This window comes from Euwallacea similis, chromosome 9 (assembly GCF_039881205.1).
Source record: "Euwallacea similis isolate ESF13 chromosome 9, ESF131.1, whole genome shotgun sequence".
NCBI classification, from domain to species: domain Eukaryota; kingdom Metazoa; phylum Arthropoda; class Insecta; order Coleoptera; family Curculionidae; genus Euwallacea; species Euwallacea similis.
The window spans coordinates 2,837,416-2,858,162 of record NC_089617.1 but is presented as its reverse complement, the minus strand read 5'-3'; the positions used below and the strand labels follow the sequence as shown (position 1 = coordinate 2,858,162).

Genomic DNA, 20,747 nt, shown 5'->3' with positions numbered 1-20,747 from the left:
AGTATTATCTAAAATTAAACATTAAATTGGAGAGGGTGAACTCATGCTGGGAAGCGGCAACATGCTCTTGAGGGCAGAATCCTGAAATGAGCAAGAAAATGGAGTGTAGAAGCGAATTGTATGGTGTGCACCGAGATTATAACACCGAGATTTAATTGTAAATAGAAAGCCGAGATCCAAGAAATCTCAGTGTCGCGAAGCCCGAGTGGAACTTCATACTATTTGTAAAGGTCGTATAGGCTTGGTCGTAGAACCTACCAAGTATTTCAGAGTAATAATGACGGCTTTGAAACATTAAAACTAAGGATCTAAAAGTGCTGGATGTAGCAAAAAGAATGCAAAAAATTGGTTGTGTTTTTTGAACGAGTGGCAGCCATATATTTAGTATCTTTTTGACGTCATTTTGTCACCTGAGATCGTCATGCGTCGACGCACATAAAGACGTAAGATGTCATGTTGACGTCGTTTCCTCTGATTTCGCCACCATGGGTTAGTGCCTCATTTACCAAAAAGGCGAAGAAAACTGTAAAAAATAATGCTAGATCTAGTTCTACATCGGTGGTCAGAAGAATGAAAAACTTTGACTTTCAGATTTTAATTGAGTTTAACTGAATTATCATTAATCTAATTAATTATAAATTGACGACAAACACTAATAACGATCTCATCTGTGCGATGTGAAATGCATAACGATAAAGTGCAGCACAATACCTTAATCTTTCTCCTACAAGTGGCCTTCGCATTGCAATGTCGAACCATCAACAAAGCTTATCTTCACTTACAAATTTTACAACTGAATTAGAAAACGCGCGTGTACCCAATTTGGTAACAAATTAAGCATGTGTCGTTTTTGAATTTCAAAGTGCAAGGTCGATTATCATGGAAGAAAAGTTTGATATAAACCTTGTATCGCACGCTTGGTAGGTGTGACAAAATTATCCACTTAAAAATGCATACAAATGTGGTGTTTAACATAAATTTATCATTTTGGAAAACATAAATAGGGTGTTAAACTATTTTGTCAAAATTATTTTCTACTCCAATCGGGGACGCATGCATGTATTCGACCTTACACTTAGCTTGATGTGAACCCGCATGACGCAATCATTGCACTTTGTAGTATATACAACCAATTAAGATTCATGGGTAGTATTGATTAAATAAGACATATTTTTCTGGCCTGCCCAGCAATGGATATGTCAATGACATTAATTGGCTAATTTAGAGCACTGAATGACTTTAACTGGTCTTAAACGATACCTTATATGACGCTACTTGCCTACGGCCGTCTGATGAGTGATAACAAGCACGAAACCGGTAACGGCCTGGCCTGAGATTCTGCATTTACTGATGCGACGTGGACCGTTTCTCAATATGGGAATGCAATTTCTTGTATTAATTAATGAGGTTCGTGCAACGTTTTGGATTTGAGTTTTAATTAGGTCAGGGCGTAAATTTATGTCCAATATTTTGAGTTGCTGTCGCAGAAGCCACGATGCCGGTAACGACAAAGGCATCCTGACAAATAATCGGCCTTATTCGACGCCGTCTTAAGCGCTCTTCGGATCGAAATATCGGCATTGAAGTGTTGGACATATTTTTCCAACGCGCGCCTCGATACGTTACGTACCTGAGCTCTTCTCCATTCACAGCTAAATTAACTTATTCACGGCTTTAATTGTCTCATACACATAATTGGACTAGTCAACTTTGACTTTCTAAATATTTCTCAGTGTAATTTAGTATGCATTAAATCATTGTTGTAAACATTTAAAATTTATTCCGTTTAGCTTTGCACATGAAACACAACTAATCTCAATTATCCTTGCTTTCTTTGAATCTTGAACCACTGTGCCGTGTTTTGAGTTATCGTTCTGTTACGATCGGATCCCACGGCGCCGGGCTAACAGATGCGCCGCGGGAAGTAATCGGAAGTGTCCGATGTTGCCCCGTGTGGCCTATTCAACAGTAGTCGCGTTTTAGAGTCGCCTTCTCATCATGACTCAGTCAATTGACGAGGTCCATCCTGATCCGACGGACGTATTCGAAAATGTTCATTTGAATCCTTATTACTTTTCTCTTCCTCGGTGGAAACTTTTCGCCGATGTCATTCGGCATGAGGTAAACCTGCCCAGGCCATTAATATTAAACGGCGATCTTTCTTCTTTCTACGTTACTTTATTCAGAGGTGCGTTTTTCACGCACGTGTGTTAGTTACGTAATCTTCCATCTGAAATTTCATATGTTTTGATGGAAAATTCTTTATCGGCTGCTCCTCGTGGAACCGGAGGCAATGGCACCCTACTTATGTTGGTAACGGGGTTTCTTATTTCAGGTCAGGGCGCTCCATATTTCACGCTCATGTATTGAAAATCTCGCAGCCGCCTGAAAATAATCGTGTTTTGCGTGCGAGTTTACGGATGAAAGGTTTTATTCTCTTGTGCCATGGCGAGACTTGTTCGTGCCCGCATCTCTTACATATTCATCATTATTTGTGTCAGATTTTATGAGTAAATGAAATTAAACCATGTCTTCCTCTTCCTCTTGTGTCTCTAACGACGGTGTTGATTTTTTCCTCACAGCATCTTAAGATGAGGTCGCTCAAAGTTCAGGAATTAGTGAATTTCGCTGGCTTTTGGGATTCCCCTTGCTGAGGACCTCTTGGATTTATCGCATGAGATTTTGATGGTGGCTAAAACCTACCACTCTTTCTTCTCCTTTCGGACCCTTATTCTATAGAAACCTGTGAGAGTGAGTGGGCAAAAAAATTTCACTAAACAAAAAAATTCTTTCTCGCTTTCATATGGTCAGGTCCTCTAGTCAGGACCCAGCAAGGATTTTTATAACGTTCTTTCTCAAACCCGTTTCATTCCAGGAAACCGCCGCCTTTACTGCATGTTCGAGTCTTACGACCGATGTTTAATAGTGCAATAATACAGCAGTCAAAAGCTCTCTGAGAGCATGTGCGTTCGTACACAAAAGAATTCTAATTAAATTTTGCAGAGGGCCATAAACCGCGCACATCTTTAGCCGGCCCCGCCTCCAAAAGCATCGCATAAAATAAATCATAGAGGGCACCATTAGCCATAAACTACCGCATGATTTATTTTATGTTTACTTTGTCTGAGGCTTATCAGGGCACAGGGTTGTTCTTGAGTGCACAATCGTGCCAAAAGAGGCACGAAATGTTTATTAAATTCACAGTAGCACTCCCTCGACCCAAATGGAACAGTCGAAGAAACAATTCAGTTATAAGAAAATTTTGATTTTGAATATTTTTTACTGACTTTTTTATTTGTTTTATGGATTTTATAGATTTTTTCTCTTTTGTGCACGTTTCCATACAGAAATGGCGGATGTGCTAAAAAATGGCACATTGCAGTCTGTGGCACATCTCGAGCAGAGAACAACTGCCAGAGCATAAGTTTTAGTTGCTATAATTCAAGTCATCTGACCAGAGGTCTAAAATCTTATTGTCCAGGATTATAACGTTGAAGTGCATTTATTTTGTCGGTTTAGAGTTGTAAACTTATATAGGTTTTTGACTCGGCTAGATTTCCAAGACTCGTAAATTGAGCTCTGCCATTCAAAGCACTGCCAATAACAATGTGCCATTTTCCCAAGCTTAGGTTATGCATACGTACAGTGGCAATTGGCAAAAATCTGCATAAGAATGCGAGGCGAAACAATGGCAGTCGGGTGGACAAAACGCCAAACGAGCCAAGATGGATTTTTATTACGCTCGCTTTACACGTCCAACAACAGTGAAATAACGTTTTCAAACAACTGCACAAAATCGTTAAAGTGTTATTTATGACCCTCATAAATGCATAGGTTATAATATTTTTAGTATGCGTGCCATTGCGGGAATACCATGAAACGCAATATTGGACGCTATGTTGCTATACCATTGGAGTCCTGGTTGCTTATAGCGACGTCGTATTCGACGCCAACAAATATTTCATACATTTTGTTTGTATTTTGAGTAAATTTAATATACATTTTCGAATTACCACCCAAATGGCACGTTTCGCTAATAAAGCGCTCGTAAACACGTTACGGCGATTCCTAGTTTTTTAATGGCGGTGCTAAAACGTATTACACCAATAGCGAAATGAATCGGCAAACCTGATCTTTTATTGTTGATTTTTCTTATATATATGAGTAACGCCAATCCTTCTATAATGTACATTGAAAATATAATAACTAATATGCCGATAATAACCAAAACACAAAAACAAAAAAAAAACATCCCCAGGACCGCAAATATTGGAGGATGGTCGGATGAAATCAGGATAGGAAATATTAGATATTGCTACTTCTGATTTGAGTATAAATTTATCGTACAAAGATGTGGACTTTACTAATCTCCATCTACGCAAAGGACATCGAGGAAGAATTTAGATAGGTCAAAAAAATATAATGCTAATGGCTAGGAAAATCCTTCCTATAGAAGAAATTAAGATATGGTATATCGTGTGATAACATGAATTACTGTGCCCCGGCAACACCAGTACCCCAGTTTGACTAAACATTTTATTGGTCTGAAACTTGTGGCACATTTGTAAAATGGTGTCAAGTTTCAATGGAGGTTTTATTAATAATTCCTGTCACATCACCAATGGTAACGTCTGTTCCAAAACACACCTTTATTAATAATATCTTTACATGTTACTTAACTGACTGACTGACTCTACCTAACACTTATAGTCATTATTAATACCTTGGGATCTATGGTTTCATAAGATGGCCTCTGCTCAGCAAAGACTTGACACATCTGGATTTTTACATTTGAGGTTACTTAAAACCTAAACTGTACTCTCAAGCTATCAACTTCATAGAGGAATTTCTCATAAAAATTGATAACAACTTCTGGGAAGCAATCAGATTTTGAATGGACAGAGTTAGATAACCGCTTCCGATTAAGTAAGTCGTCATGCAATTGTCCCTTTGTAGGGAACATATTGATACGGGTTGAAATGAAACCTAATTGCAAGTGCTAACATTCTCTTTGGGGTTAGGATGATGAAACACGTTTGGTGAAAATTAAGCGAATAGAACTAAATTGAGATATAAATCGTTCGCACAAAGAAGATGGTCTTTATACACTGTTTTGGAAATACATTCCTTCCCGAGAGGAGATATCTGTCTCTAACGAACCAACATTAGAGAGTCTCAAGGGAAAGGGGTCAATGAACAAGAAGAAAATTATTGAACATAATAGAATTTAGATGTTTGATCAGAGGTCTTGCGTTAAACTTTTTTACTTGAGTCAGACATGCGAAACTGATAGAGATAGGAGGATTAGTTGCAGGTTGATCACGCCTCGTTGCTCGTAGACCCCAGAAAGAGAACAGAACACGGGGATATCCTTATTCTTAAATCTATGTGCTCTTGAGCCAATCTTTCCCTTAGAGTACCTAGTGGCATTTATATAAGAGGAAGATTCCTCGGAAGAGCAAGTTTGAAATTTTTAATTTCCAAGAAAAGAATTGTGTGAAGAAAGGAACATGTAAAAAATCAAAAGTGTCAGCATTTATTTTACTAAATTCTGAAGTTAGTGGTATAGTAATAAACAATGTTAAAAATGCAAGAGCTGCGAGACTCTTGCAATCAAATGTTCAATTTCTTGCAGCTTTCCAAGTAGATACTCGTGGTCTTGATTTTGCACAAAACGTAGACTGAAAGACCCAGACTTTTTTCTGGTGATCAATATTTAGGATATCTGGCCTTAAACTGTTTGAAAATATATTTTCCCTAGTGCAACTCTCCCAGAAGTATACAACGGCTCTATTTGAACTAAATTTTTTACAAGGGAACTTAATCTAATCATTTCTTTCGTAGCACGTTTGGAAATCAGTGCCAAGGCAGCGGAAGAAGCAGCGCGATACACCCGCCAGATTCAATATAGCAATTTGTACTCGTCAGCATCGGCCATAGCTGCCCTCTATCCGCCCGTTTATCTGCCTTCGATGACGGTCTACCCCCACACGACCGCATCCCTCATGCCGCCCAGGGTGCCGCCCATTACGTATTCATCGCCACCCTCGCCTAGCTTACCTCACAACTTAACCGTACCGTTCAGACCGCGCAGCCGGGCAGGATAGATTTAGGTGAGCTCACTTTTTTTGAAAGTGTAGTACTATGTAGTATTTTGTATAATTGCTCATTATGGTTACACGGTAACTTTTAATACAATTCAACTACGGCGCAGACCAGCTTTCAGTGACCGTCATATTTCATATTTAAAACTCATATTACTTCCTCATAATAAGGACTTTTAACAATTGAAACAAAATTGCACCACTCCGGAGTTTAATTATCTTAAGCCGGATGGAGGAATAATAACTTTTAAGTGACCAAAGGGAATAATTCCGTGTAGCCGTTCCACGTACCGCGGCATTAAATGGAGTCGTAAAACGCACTTTATACTCGTTTTATGGCCTTTGTAAAATATTGCATTTCGGTTATAATATATGCAACCCTCGCTGCAACTGGATACGACGGAGATTAGTTTTAAATCGTAGTAAAGTAGGTGTTAAATTTAAGTAAGTGTATGGGTTTATGGCTCTATCTTGTTTTAAGCTCAGGTGAGATTTTTAAAGTAGCGTTTTAATGGGCTTTTAGTTCATTCATTATATTGCAGATGTTAAATCTACTTTTTTATTGCTTCTCATTCATTTTTCTGTTTAAAGCTTCAGTTTTTGTTTTCATTGTTTTCATCTTGCCATTTGAAAATTTTAATATAGTAGTTCACTCTAGACCCGATTTTATAGAAATTCTTATACGATTTTTGTTCATACATTAATTTGTCCCTACGGTCATGTTCGATCTCTTAACATTTATTTCTTCTATTCTAACATTTAGTCAGTCCGTTTTTTTAATGTTCCCAGTCGTTTAAGGTCTTATTACTTACATTAATTACACTGTTCTCTTAAATATGTATGTTCTCGGGGCACGACATATCGCAGTACACTTGCTGTTAATCCCACGAAATACTGTTGCCATACGGCAATCAGTAACATATGCAATATAGCGAGCATGATGGCAATTTGGGGTCAAAAAGAGTTTTTTTTTGTCCCAGATTGCATGAATGCATGTTGTTCTAAAATTATCTAGAATTTTCAATGCACGAATTATATTCGGAGGAGAATTTCGATAACCAAATGTTACGTGTGTGTGTGTGAACAATTTATAAAATTTTTGACATTGACAGAAATTTAATCGCAATAACATTTGCTGACAGATATTTTACCGTCATAAGGCTTTGTCAGCAAATTTTGTCGCGATTGAATTTCTGTCAATGTCTTCGAGGCACAGATTCTATCAGTGTCTGCTACTGTGATCATCACTATTACTTAATAATGAAATGCCTGATTTTTAGTTTGGAACAGGTGGCCAACGAATTTCTCACACTTGGTATATTCACCCTCTAAGCATTCACTCCCACTTTACTATCAAAACTTAAATTTATATATAACTCGTTTTCCCAACTATAGTTACGTGGGTAGTCCTGGAAGTACCCGACCTGACATACAAATGGCGATTATTTTGCTAAAAATTTGCCTATATTACAAAAACCTGACCTTAAAAAACTTATGTCTAAAGTTCGAGGGTGCTTCATTGATTTGTATTTGTTTTGGAGTCGTTTTTAGGGAGCGTTTTAGAGATTTTGTGAACATGGGAAAAATTGGTCATCGATACATGATTCAATACTTTCACGTGAAAGGTCTTAGTCCATCCAACATCAAAGCAGAGTAAGATTCTATTATGGAGGAATCTCGTCCTTCATTAACAATTGCAAAATATTGGGTGGCAGAGTTTCAATGCGGTCGTAGAAGCTGCCAAGACGAAGTCCGCAGTGGTCGACCTAATGAGGTAACCACTCCAGAAATTGTGTTCAAATCTACAAAACTGTACTGGACGACCGTCGGCTAAAATTGCGAGAATTAGCAGACCTGAAAGGCATTTCAAAAAGGACTGTATATCGCATTTTAACCGACAATTGGATATGAAAAAGCTATGCATAAGATGGATGCCGCGATTACTCAAAAACTCAAAGGAGAGAATCGTGTCCAAAGAAGGCGAAAACCGTTCCATCTGCAGGAAAGATGATGGCGTCAGTTTTTTGGGATGCACGAGGAATAATTTTTATTGACTAATCTCCCTACACGAAAAACAATAAACAGAGAATATTAAACAACTTTATTGCAGCGTTCGAGCGAAGAAATTAGGAAAAAGCGACTGCATTTGGAGGAAAAGAAACCTTTGTTTCATGAAGACAACGCACCATTCCACATTTTCATTATCGCAATGGCCAAAATCAATCAACTTGATATCGAATTTTTTCTTCGTCCACCCTATTCGCCGGATTTAGCCCTCTCAGATTATTTTCTCTTTCCAAATATGAAAAAATGGCTCAGTGGAAGGAGATTTGCCGATAATGCAGTCCGAAATTGATGCCTATTTTGAAACATTTGAAGTTTCTTACTATAAACAAGGTATGAAAGGCATAGAACATCACTGGGAAAATGGTGTCAATCTCAAAGGAGACTATGTTGAAAAATAGTGTAATATTTTCCAAATTTTTTTTTCCATAAGTGTTGGGTTGGATACTTCTGAGACTATCCTCGTATTTCTTACCGCAGACCGCTCTAAATTAAATCTCTAACTGAACAGGCATTAATACGGCTAGAAGGCTTCATTATCGGAGAATATTCATACATACTGAGACAGTATATTAAGATACGAGCTTCATAAAACAGCACATTGGCGCATGAATCCAAGTTTAATTGATTTGTGTGCCAGTGGCCTCAGGAAACGTTTATCTTATATTATTGTTTCTATTGAGGTCAAACAATCCTGTTAAAAATTCAATAATAAGTGTAAATTTATAGTATCTAGTAATATGAAGGTTGTCAAATGAAACAGAGAAAATAATCATTTAGTGGTACGAAAATAAAATATATTAAGAAAAACATAACGAAAATTACCATTAGTGCAGCAAAGTAGCTATAAAGTGGATTCCTGGATTGGATGGATGGATAGAAAAAAAAATCCTCAAACTTCTTGAGCGTTTTGATGATTCAGCTGTTGGGCTCACTCAACATTATGTCGCGTTGACGTCTGTCCGCCGATCGGTTTCATCCAGTGTATCGAATTGGCACAAGGTCAAAACAATTTTTTGAATTTGAATATAGAATCTCAGAAAACACATCAGTCAGTCATTCAATATACAAGTTGCTCTTATTTAAAATATTATATGTAGAAATAAATTAAAATGTAAAAAATACCCTATATTTAAATTGCACTCAAGGTTTTCGCAATGCCGTTGGGAATGGCTCCGAACCAACTAAAAGTACCATAATAAACTGCTTATCTGAAGGACCTAACGCTCAGTTCTTCAGTTATCAGACATCAAGCAATTCTGTCTCATATATAAGATAATGCTGTTGTTGTGTGATCTACCTTCGTATCCTGACCGTTGATTCTTCCAGTGTTAAACCTCGTTTCTCGTCATTCGACTTCTACCATTTTTGACTTTACCAAAAACTGGATCTGGTTGAATTATTTTTGAGCAAGAGCAAATAAAAGAGTGTGGCCATCGTCACACTTGATAATGAATTTAAGGTTGTTCAGGATACTTCAAAGTCAGCGCAAGTGCTCCATGAATCCTGGTCCACCTCTGGACCTCATAAGACGTAGATGGTATCTCATCATCTTGCACTTCTTCAATTGTGACAGCCGATTGTGCTGGAGCGTAGACAACTCTGTTTGCCTCAAATTTCTGTAAATAATAGTCTTGGAACCAGACATGCTTATGTTTAGTTGGCGAATCTCCAACTGGAGCAATTGTCTTGCTTCGCAGAACCTACCAGCGACGCTGCATAATCATTCTTGAATTTATTTTGTAGTTCAAAAATTTGCTGGTTATTAATTATAGGCCTTGTTTGACAATTCTGATTTACAAGCTGTATTACCCTCCCGTTCTTTATCAGCTGCTGTCTCAGCACTCTCACTGCTTGAGTGAGTAATTTTTGGTGTTTTCTGTTCTGTTCCTTTTTCTGCTTGAAATTATGATTCTTTTACGTATTCTTCCTGTTGAGGATAACGTTTATCTCGATCTTCGTCACGCAGCTTCTATTCATGTTCCTGCTCGAGGTACCGTCTTTGTTGTTCTTTTACTGCTCTTGGATAAGAGCATGCGGCGTTTATTTTTATTATACGTTGTGTTATTATTTGTGCCGGCTTCTTGACGTAAATATTGTTACTGACACAAACACTGGCGTAAATACACAATATAAGGAAAATACGGCCCCAATTACTACAGTTCAACACGCAAGTCCTCGGGTGTTGCACTGGAATTACGCTTCTCACAGCAAATTTTGAATTTTCTGGGTTCGATATGAGAGAAACAAAGACGGAAACTTTGTCTTTTAATATAAAATTTGTTTTTTGCAAAAATACAATGAGTTAAAAATATAACGTTAAGACCGATTGAATCCTGCGTATTCTTAGTTTCAAGCAGGGCACCAATTTGCCCCTTGTTGTCGAATTAGCTGTTCCATTAGCGAATAAAAGTAGTCTTAAATGACGAGTTCCCCTTTGCCCAAGAAACTTCGATTCTCGAATAATTTCCAAACTTTTCTAGCGAGCTGTTAGATCGTCATAAATTGTGCCACGCCCTCGTCACCTACTAATATCGTGCACTTTCGAGCGTTCGCACAGTGCTGTCCCTTATGGAGTTTGCACTTTTCGTTGCTTTACGGTATGTTGCATGAAATACGAGAAGGAGTGCAAAGCGGTTATTATAATACAGGTCGTACCATTTAAAATCAGGAAGTATAGTACGTCTACTTCGGGTATATGTAACTGGCATCTCCGTCACGTTAAAAATATTTTGCTTGTGGCCACAATCAAATGTGTTGCCAAGTTTTCAATGTTTCTCTTTATAGATTTTGAAGCCGACACCTATTTCAATTTGTCATTTTCCTTGTCCCTAGATACCTTATTTTACCTCTCTAAGTTCTCTTGAAACACCAAGTTCCTCTTTACTTTCTCCCAGATCTGTATCATCTACATTCTTCTACGGATTTCTTTCATTTATTCTTGATCTGCTCTTTTCGCATTTCTCCTTTAATTTTTGTCTTAAATCTTTCCACCTTGTCGTCCATCTAAGCTCCATCTCAACTCTTCACTCGGTAATCTATTAAGTCGGTGATAAAGAAGTATCAATTCAACAACCTACACCAGGATTGTTTTGTTTGGGGCCGGCCTTAAATCACCTCCATTCGGACAAATGACTACATTGCGAATACATTAAGTCAGATTGTCGGTTCTTGGACCACCCAAAGTGCATGTAACTTGTACAATATGTACATATATTGATTACATTTCAATATAGTAAATACCGCAGTAGTCACGTCTTCCGGCTTCTGCTGGCTTTAGATGCGAGAGGTGCGGCGGTCAGTTTGGGTTAGTTCAGGTTAGTTCGAGTTAAAAACCAATAAGCAGCCAAACGCATCATGGACATTAAATGTCTCGCCAAGGCCTCATCTGCGCTTCTTAAACAATAAATACATTGATGGTGATTTACACAAGTGTCAAAAACAGTATTTTACTTAACGATGAGTTTTACGAGTTAGACGTTAGAGGTCACATGAACACGGTTATGTTTCTAATTAAAACTTTAATGGCGTGCGTTCCTTTTGAGCCATAATTACAGCCATAAGCGCATTTTATTAGTCTTTATTGTTGTGCAGATTTTTCTTGTTCGATGATTTGTGAGCCCCCTGTCAAAAGTAAGCTTTTCGTCGTAAATTATACAGGGTCTAAAATTTTTGCGTCTTAAAGTTTGGAACTTAAGATAATTTAAGGCTTTAAGGTCAATAATTGTATCCGGTTGTTACAGACGACATTCCCAGTAAACCGGCCAGAAAATTTATTATTCATTTATTGATAGTAATTAATGTGATAAATGCATTATTTATTTGTTGCGTTATTATCACTATCTTAAATCAATAAATCTTGGAGGTTAGTGCTGATATTTTTATAGGGATTTTAACCTACACAAAGCAACATAGAGAAAAACAAACTTGAGATGGGATGAAATTATTTATTGTCATATAAAGTGTAAATTGTCAATTTAATGACAGTTTTATTTGCCAACATTAAACGCTAAACAATACGCCGAGGATAAATCTTAGGATTTTTCTAGGAGTCTGTGGGGTAATGTGGTAATAAATTATATGCGGATAAAGGTGACATTTACATGCTTAGTTAGAAAGTAATGTTTATAATTGCTGTTAATTTTTTTATAATTGCTTTATGCGTATCCTTGAAGTTAGTATGAAACCCTGACGTTGGACTCATCAGCGATTTTCTTTCTAGGTTTTCTTGCCTTTACAGCACATGGTCAAAACTGTCAGTTTTTAAATTGTTGCTTTAAACTATTTCAAACATTGTTTAAATTTACATTGAACATTTCGCTTTTTTACAAAAATTTACTCCGAAAACGAAGATATTGGGACTGTTCACTCTGAAGTGGGATGGGATAGCATTTTCGGATTGGTAACTTACCGCAGAAATATTTGACCAAACCGGTTAAGTCACATCAAATTTGTCCGGAGACTTTTTATTTTAACCGTCAACTTCAATAATGACACAATGTACGATACATGTGGCATAAATGACAATGACGGTTGACAGTTTTGAAATATAAAGTTAAACTGACCGATAATTTACCGATCAAACATCGTTCGGTTATTTATCGGTCAAATATTCAGACAAGTAAAATACATTTTCTTCGCAGAACATTTTACAACCTTACTTTGAAACACAGTGGCTATTTATGGATTATGTTATCTTTCAAGTCTCCATTCGAAAAGCGAAACGAAAGGCATAGGTAAAGGCTAAGTGCTTTAAGAGAGCGCCGCAATGCTACAATATTGCCATTAAACGATTTGGAGTAGGTGTGGTAAATCGATGACGTAATGGTATTCTTAATGTTTTCGGATTCTATATTTCGAAGCCCGGATTTGAGGGATATTCAATTCCTCGTTTATGGTCGATGAACCACTTTTTAAAGTTCTGAAGTTGGCATTCGAACATTTATTAAAAGTGCTTTTTTTTATTCCCGTTTCAGTAAATTAACAGTGTTCCTTTGGAACATGCTGATAAATTAGCATATTAAATAACTGTAACAAGTATGCCCCAATGCGAGTATTATACGTTTACATTCTTTATTACACATGTATGTTTAAATCCTGATTTTAATACATGGTTCATACGTATTTGAGAAAAACGCGTTGCAACATGTTTAAACATGCATGAAACAAAATAAACTATTTTAATTGATTAAAAACAGATATTTTGTTTAAGATTTAAGCGAAAAATTCATTTCTTCTCCAACCCTGTTTTATAGTGGCTCCTCTTTATAGAGTCCTGAGAACCAATTCTCTTGCGAGCTCCGAGACCTCATTACCGAATTTTAATGGCGCAAAGTCGTAAAATCTTCAAACTGACACCGCCGGACTACACACGTGTTTACATTTATTACTTTCTTTCAAAAAGAACTCAGTATGGGCCCCTTTATTTTTCCGTGCAGTATTTCGACGGGGTATTAATATTACCCACGACTAATTCCTTTTATGTCTTGTGTGGCACTTAAAAAAATCACATTCGTTTCTTGGACACTCCGAAAAGAGACAAAAAGAGCGATAAAAGTTTTTGTTTTGCTTTCCGTTTGTAAAGCTCAAAGCTCAAGCTTGCATGTACTAAATAAAATCGGTAATGGCTTGAAAGCAGTTGATAATGGAGCGTCACATCATGTTTCTAACACACAAGTTATATGGGATTTTGACCTATTTTTAGTATCAGCTTGAAAGCGAAAGTTATAGAGTGTCTAAGGTCGAGTTGTTGAATCACAGCTTGGTTCATCTGAACCGGCTCATCGTAAATTTTCACGTCGATAATAATAAATCGTTGCAATACCATGTGACAGCAATTAATGAAACTGCTTTGCCATCAGAGTAACAGTGATCTGATACAAATTCATGTGTGTTCGTGATATACGATGGCCGGATTTAGCAAAACCGAGCTTAAGCAATGATTCAACAGTTCGGCTTGAGGGGTGCAATACAGTAGCATATACAGGGCGAATTTTTTAAAGTGTTACGAGAGGATAATATTGAGAAACGTTTGATTATTTCAAATGAAACTTTAGGATATTAGCATGCTACAAGAATGTTAATGCTTTAAATAAAATTTTACGAGCGTCAGTTTCGTAAAGAGTGGGGGTGAACTTGACATTAGCAAAAATCGCAGTATGAACAAACTAAGTAAGAATTATTCAAAAGATGTTCATAATGTCGTTATTCTTCAAGAAGGATTTCAATAATGCCAATAATTAGGTACCCATTTTTTCGTACGTTCTTATCACCGTCATTGTTGTCCCATCTAGTCATTTAATTTACTTAATTCTTTACTGCCTCCAGTATATGCCTCTCGGCTTTTCATGTTCATAGGGATAACGCCCCGTTGGAATCCGATTTCTGATTTAAAAATTAGTTCCACTTTAACGGTTTTTTTTTCAGCGCCGTTTTTACTTTTTTTCGTCAGTAAATTGATGTAGCACAGAAATAGAGGATCTGTCTGGGATTAACTTAAAAATGCTCTTTTTCGGATTATCTGACAGACCACCAAGTTCCAATGTTGAGCACTTTGCAAGAAATGCTGAATATGTCGTAGTCGGGGCAGTTGGTTATTAATTCACTACGTCATTCGCATATACAGTGTGGCCTAAGTTGAGCCTACATCTATCGGTATTTTGAGAACTATAAGAACTAGAATAATGGTTAAGTAGGGAAAGTTGGGTGAGTTCGATGCAGCTTTGGAAACAATTTTATGTTGTTTCGTTTTTAAGTTATTTTCAACAAACAAAAAACCTTCGTTCCTGAAAAAGTGCTGTAAAATCGCATGTTTAAAATATTTTTGAAATTTATAAAAACATTTAAGGCGACTTTTTGCAAACTCTCCATTTATGTATTCAATTATTAGTTACGACGTTTCGATTCTGAGATATAATCATCAACTTTTTATTTCCCTATGACCACTGTATTGTTTTCAAGCACAGTTGGAAAAACTTTTGGCTTTCTATGGTGTATTACACAATGTATAATTACCATTTTTGGGCAGTTGAAATTTCTCATCAAGTTACCCAACGTAGGCTACACGGAAGACTTGAGATTTAATGTAAGGTGTGGCACCTTCGGTAAGTTAATTGCAAATCGCAAAATACGAATCATTACAAAGTTCAATGTTATAATTTTTTTTATAATCGAGTAATAGGATTATTCATTTGCGTTATACGTTAACCGGCTAAAGATATTTATTCAGATTTCTTGGAAGAACAAAATCACCCGCGTAGACTTAGAAGTTCCTCGTAGCAAATAAGTAATGTAATACGGTTCCAACAGGGCGGGTGCCCTGCACCTAATACTCGTTAAGTTCAAGATTTATTAAGACAAGCCTTAAATAATAAGTAGATATCAAACAGCGCCCCAGTAAAATTGCCAGCTAGATTCCCGGATATTACACTCCCCGATTTTTATCTTTGGGGATAAGTAAGAAATAGGATGTACGAGTTTAATCTCCCTGTAACTCTACAATAGTTAAAATAAAGAAGAATCAAAAGAAAGAAAAATAGTATAAATAGAAACATCATTCGCAGAAAAACTAGTAGTCTTTGAAAAATGTTGAAGTTACTTTGATTCAAATAGATATAATTTAGAAAACCTAATTAAGTTAATTCTTAATATTGTAGTAATTATTGAACTTACTTTGTTTGTTTTACTTACACTATTAAGTAATTAATTATCTAGATAATTATTGCAAGTTATTAATTATTGCGAGGATAGCATTTGTTTTATGTACGAAAGGCCGCCAAGGTCATGGCCGACATATAAAAAGTGTAAATTGTTGTTTTTTCAGTGTAACTGAAATTATTTCTATAGAATGTAAATGCCTCATTGAAACGGAAAATCTGTTTTTTCCAACTGTGCTAAAAACAACATGGCGGCCAAAGGGAAACAATCTCTTACCTGTGAACCAAAACGTCGAAATACATAATTGAATACACAAGTTGATAGCTCGTAAAAATTGCCCTAACAATGTTTTCACAAGTTTGGAAAATATTTTGAATTCAGGAATTTACAGTTCTTTTACCAAAATGGACATTTTTTGTTTTTTGAAAATAACTCAAAAACGAATAAACTTAAAGTCGTTTTCAAAAACTACACTAAACTGATCATTAACTTCCTTTCATCTTTTCCCATTTAACCATTTTTCAAGTTCCTTATGGTTCTTCAGATACCCATACATGTAGACTGAATTTGGGCCACACTGTATAGCTAGGACTTCAATTGCCCAGGGCTTGAGGGTGGCGAACAAGTCATTGAAAAATAGTGACGACAGGAGTGGTGTTAGCCGACAACATCCTTATTAACGAACTCGTTATCGACCTGGACATTGTTATATTGAATATCCTGCTTGCGATTCGTAGTCGATTTCATTTCTCTAAGGATGGATAGTTTTCTATGATTTAGGATTTGGTTCTCTGCCTTCGACTTTCGTAATGAAGTTTGACCTCCAGTATTAATGGACCTAGTTCCATGTTAATGTATACAATTTTTTACTAAACTGACTCTATCAAAATGGTCTTTATGAGTTTTATTAGCGATAACATGAGTTGTTCCAGGCCCCGTTTCAGCAGTCAAAGGAACAGGAGAAGGAGATTCGAAGGGCTTAAGAGCCAGGTGCCTAAGTAAGGGAGAGCCTGCTTTTTTCAGTTTCCCAGTCTACCTTTCTGTTTTAGTCGACCCAAGTACTGGAAGTCATGATTTGCGTTCGTCAGCAAGTTGCCTGAGAAGAGAAAGAATGGTACAGATCATTATCCTGTTTATGTTATCCTAGTTTAGGTGTATGTTCCTGTCATCTCACCTCCCCATCTATTTTTCCTTCGCTTGACACTTTAATTTGCTTCAAAACGTTTTCTAATTCTTTACAAAGTTTTTCTTAATGTTCTCGTTTGAGATAATTATGTTATTTCTTAGTTTCGGTCTCGTTGCGGTCCTATTGAAGTTATTCTCTTTCGTCAGTATTTCATGCGATACTTCTGGTTAAATGCTAAAAATTCCAAGCTTTAGCCGTTTCTCGCAGAAAATAAATCTTTTATTCTGCCAAAGACGGTCTTGTTAAACTTGCGTCTTTCGTCAAAAATCCTGTTATTTAATAATATCTCGCCTTTTATAACTGGTTAAATAAGTAGTTATTGTGTAACTCGTGTGAGAGCTCATATATTTTGTGGAATCTCGCTTCGCCCCTTTTGTAAAATCCCAGTAGTAAAGCTGTGCGTTTCCTAACTGGTTACATGAATATTTAATTGTGCAACTTTATTCTTGATTCTAGCAGTGCTGTTTTCACATAAACTCACGTACTCGTCCATCTTATCTTATTAAGTCTTATTCACTGCGAAGCTCTAGTACTAAATCATTGTGCAGCACAAATTTGTACCAATGTCTGAACATTAGAAGGACAATGATCTACTCATATCAATGTAGTATAAAATAAATCCATTCCATTAGAAGAATCGGTCATAAAGCAGGACTGGACTGTAGTGTGACCACTTTTATGTTGTGCCGGCTGTAGCAGTAAAAAAATGATCACATTTAAAACTTTTAGCAATAAAATTAAAAATCCCAAGATATATTTTACCTAAAAGGTCTTGTAAAATACTACTGTATTTTAAACTGTAAAAAACTCCACATCGTTTATAAGTTATTAAAAGTTAAACATTTTATTAGTAGTCGCAAAGCACATAATAATTAGCATTTGCCATTCACATAGATATAGATTATATTGACCACGTGTGTTTTTTTTATACAAACAAACCTTTTATCATTATTTTTTCATACGAATAAACTTAACATGAGTATTGACAAAAAAGTATATTGCATGTAAATCGTATACAGTTAAAGAGAAGTTCTAACTTTGAATCTAATAATACATGATAGATTCACCTATAGCACGGGGATGTTGAAGTGTCTAAGGCAGCATATAGAATAAAACACCTAGCAAATAACAGCCGAATGAAGTTACTCAATAACGTGAACGTAAAAAATATTAAAATTAATTTTCATTATGTACAAGTACGTTAATATCCTCATTTATATTGGCACCGCTTAAACGATACTTTTCCGCGCGATGCCGCTCGAGTATTTTTTCGAGCAACCTCGCGCAGGAAAGAATTGCTTTAGGGGCGTAAATATGTCCGAAGCTTTAGCCCTCGCTTATATTGGCATCGGTCAAGTGATGTTTTGCCTCACGAGGTTGTTCGAAAATTTTAACGCAATAGATTTTCATCGACCGATGATCTGGTGGAATATCCACACCTACATCTATTGTTAAAATTTGTTTCACAAATTTTTCATAATCTTTTCAGAAAAGTGTGATTAAAATTCTTTTCTGTCTCAGTTTCTGCAGCGCAAGGTCCAAGAGAGATAGATACTAATCACCTCTTCGAATTGATGATGGTGGCCATTTCTTCTCGAATTTTTATCTAATTGCTTGACTAATAATACCTGTGTCACCCGGTATACGACCTTATATGTAAATGCGAAAGATTGGTCATAAATATGGTACACAATGTGTGTTTGGAATTTAAGTTCATTACGTGTAATATATTCCTTTGGTATTACCCGCATGCTTAAACACAAAACAATGTTGCCAATTTACTTCTGCCATGTTAACTATTGTTAATTACTTATAATAGATTTTAGTCTGCTGGCAAAATTGACTGTTCAATCATGCCGCCTATTCAAGAAGCTTGCTCGCATGATTTATGTCCTAATTTGAAGTTTTGTATTCTAATATTATATGCATTTTCTATGGCCAAATTTACAGCCCTCGAAACCAATAAGTGTTAACGATACTGACCCGAAACTTTTTCACCTTTGCTTTGTTTCGGATCGTTTTATTGCCGGTTCTTTTGCCGACACCCATATAAACTTAGCAATATATGTGTTTCCTGACTTTTACGTCCGTCCGTCTAATTTTTGCCGTAATTTCTTATAGAGCTTTAACACGAGAAATTTACGACTTTATTTACTAGCCGCGCAGCTTAATTTTAACTACTTTTCCTAGAGCTTTTTAACACATGAATCGCGCTTAATTTCAGGCTTCCAAGCTTAAGATGTCGGCACCAGCGAATTGATTATCAAATTTTCGTAGAAAAGCGACCTGTCTCCGGTTTAGAGATTTGCTACGACTAATCGTTTCCTAAAGCTCGTTTTACAGCATCGTAAAATCATACATCTATAAGCGAAAATTGAATGATTTTTATTCAAATCAGTAGCTATTAACGGTGCAATTTCAATAATCTGCCATGTAGTATTAGTTGGGTTATAAAAGGTCTTGGAAAACTCGAGAAATATAAATTTGAGGGACTATAAAAGCAAATATACGACCGATATAACGTCAAGTTAAACCACTGGGTTTTTAGGGCTTTATTGATAATAGAAGACCTAGGAATGTGGAGTACCTAATTTCTGCAAATAATGTCATGTGTGACCGTAAAACTGAAAAAAAGTACATTTTTTATGAAGGATAAAGTTTTTACCGGAAGAAGTTTTAATCATCAGCTAACATTATAGGGTAATAGCCGAGAAATTCTTAAGTAGTGTATATGTAGGAAGAATTTTTTCTAAAGTAGACATTGTACTGGGGGTGCACGAAATCACTTTCGGTCTGTCGTTTTTAAAAATCATTTAATCGATTTAATGAAATTTGGTAGTTGCCTGTAGGTGGTACGTAATTTTTGCATATTTGGCATCAACAGGACGTAGAACTGGAAATTTTTATGAGTTTTCGGCAAATTTGACAATTTCCAAATCGAATTTTACAATTTCATAGAAAAGAACGTGACTATCAAAATTGATCTCTTGTAATTGAGAATGGGAGGACGCATACCAAATTTAATAAAAACCGATTTACAAAATGGCAGTCCGAAAGTAATATCTTTGCATCCGGTAGAAAATAGTTCTTTTCTGAGTTCTTATCTTTTTGTCAACGCCGCTAATCTGGATCCACCGTACTGGCAATTAATAAGTGGAATTTATTTAAATACCGGAGGCTACACAGGCGATAAAATTAGAGACATGAAGCAATTTCCTACCAATGAAATTAATTTTATACTAAATAATTGTGTAATGCTTCATATATAATGCCCGCAATTACAGTTTTTAATAGATGATCTTATATTATTAATTGGTGTGTTATTAAATGTTTGATTGGAATACTAATAGGTATTTATTTCGAAGCAGGAATTGCCTATTTAGTTAATGTGCCACTTTGTGGCAGCTGCCTTCTTGGAATAACTAGTGCTCCTGCAATATGACCGATTTAGAAGCGGAACACCCTCATAAAATTTGTATTTGTCATCCCATTTTCAACTTAAAAATTAAATTTTTTTTAAATTTTAGAGCAGGACGATTTTCCTTAAAAATGGCACATTCCAGCAAAAAAAGTCAAGTAACCTTTTTTTAATTAAGAACTCGCCACAGATTGAGGAATGACAATTTTTTTTCTTAAAATGCCCAGATTGGTATTGTAAGGACATGCCACTGGTGGAACTAAAAATAACATTCGCTCCACCAACGAAACGTCTTTAGCTAAATAATATCAAGAACATT

At 36.2% G+C, this 20,747-nt stretch overlaps 1 protein-coding gene across 4 annotated transcripts in view; it reads left to right on the top strand.

Annotated features, from left to right (window-relative positions):
• LOC136411170 (protein doublesex-like) overlaps positions 1 to 20,747 on the top strand; it is an 87,384-nt gene that overhangs the window by 62,521 nt on the left and 4,116 nt on the right. For 2 of the 4 annotated variants that reach the window (XR_010752302.1, XR_010752301.1), the window contains one exon: positions 5,845 to 5,985. Coding sequence is in view for 2 of the 4 variants with exons in the window: in XM_066393641.1 (XP_066249738.1) it covers positions 5,845 to 6,107 (263 nt within the window). In the remaining 2 variants the exon portion in view is untranslated. Of the gene's footprint in view, positions 1 to 5,844; positions 6,114 to 20,747 lie in introns of those variants that run through there. The other 2 variants (XM_066393641.1, XM_066393640.1) reach the window with 1 other exon arrangement.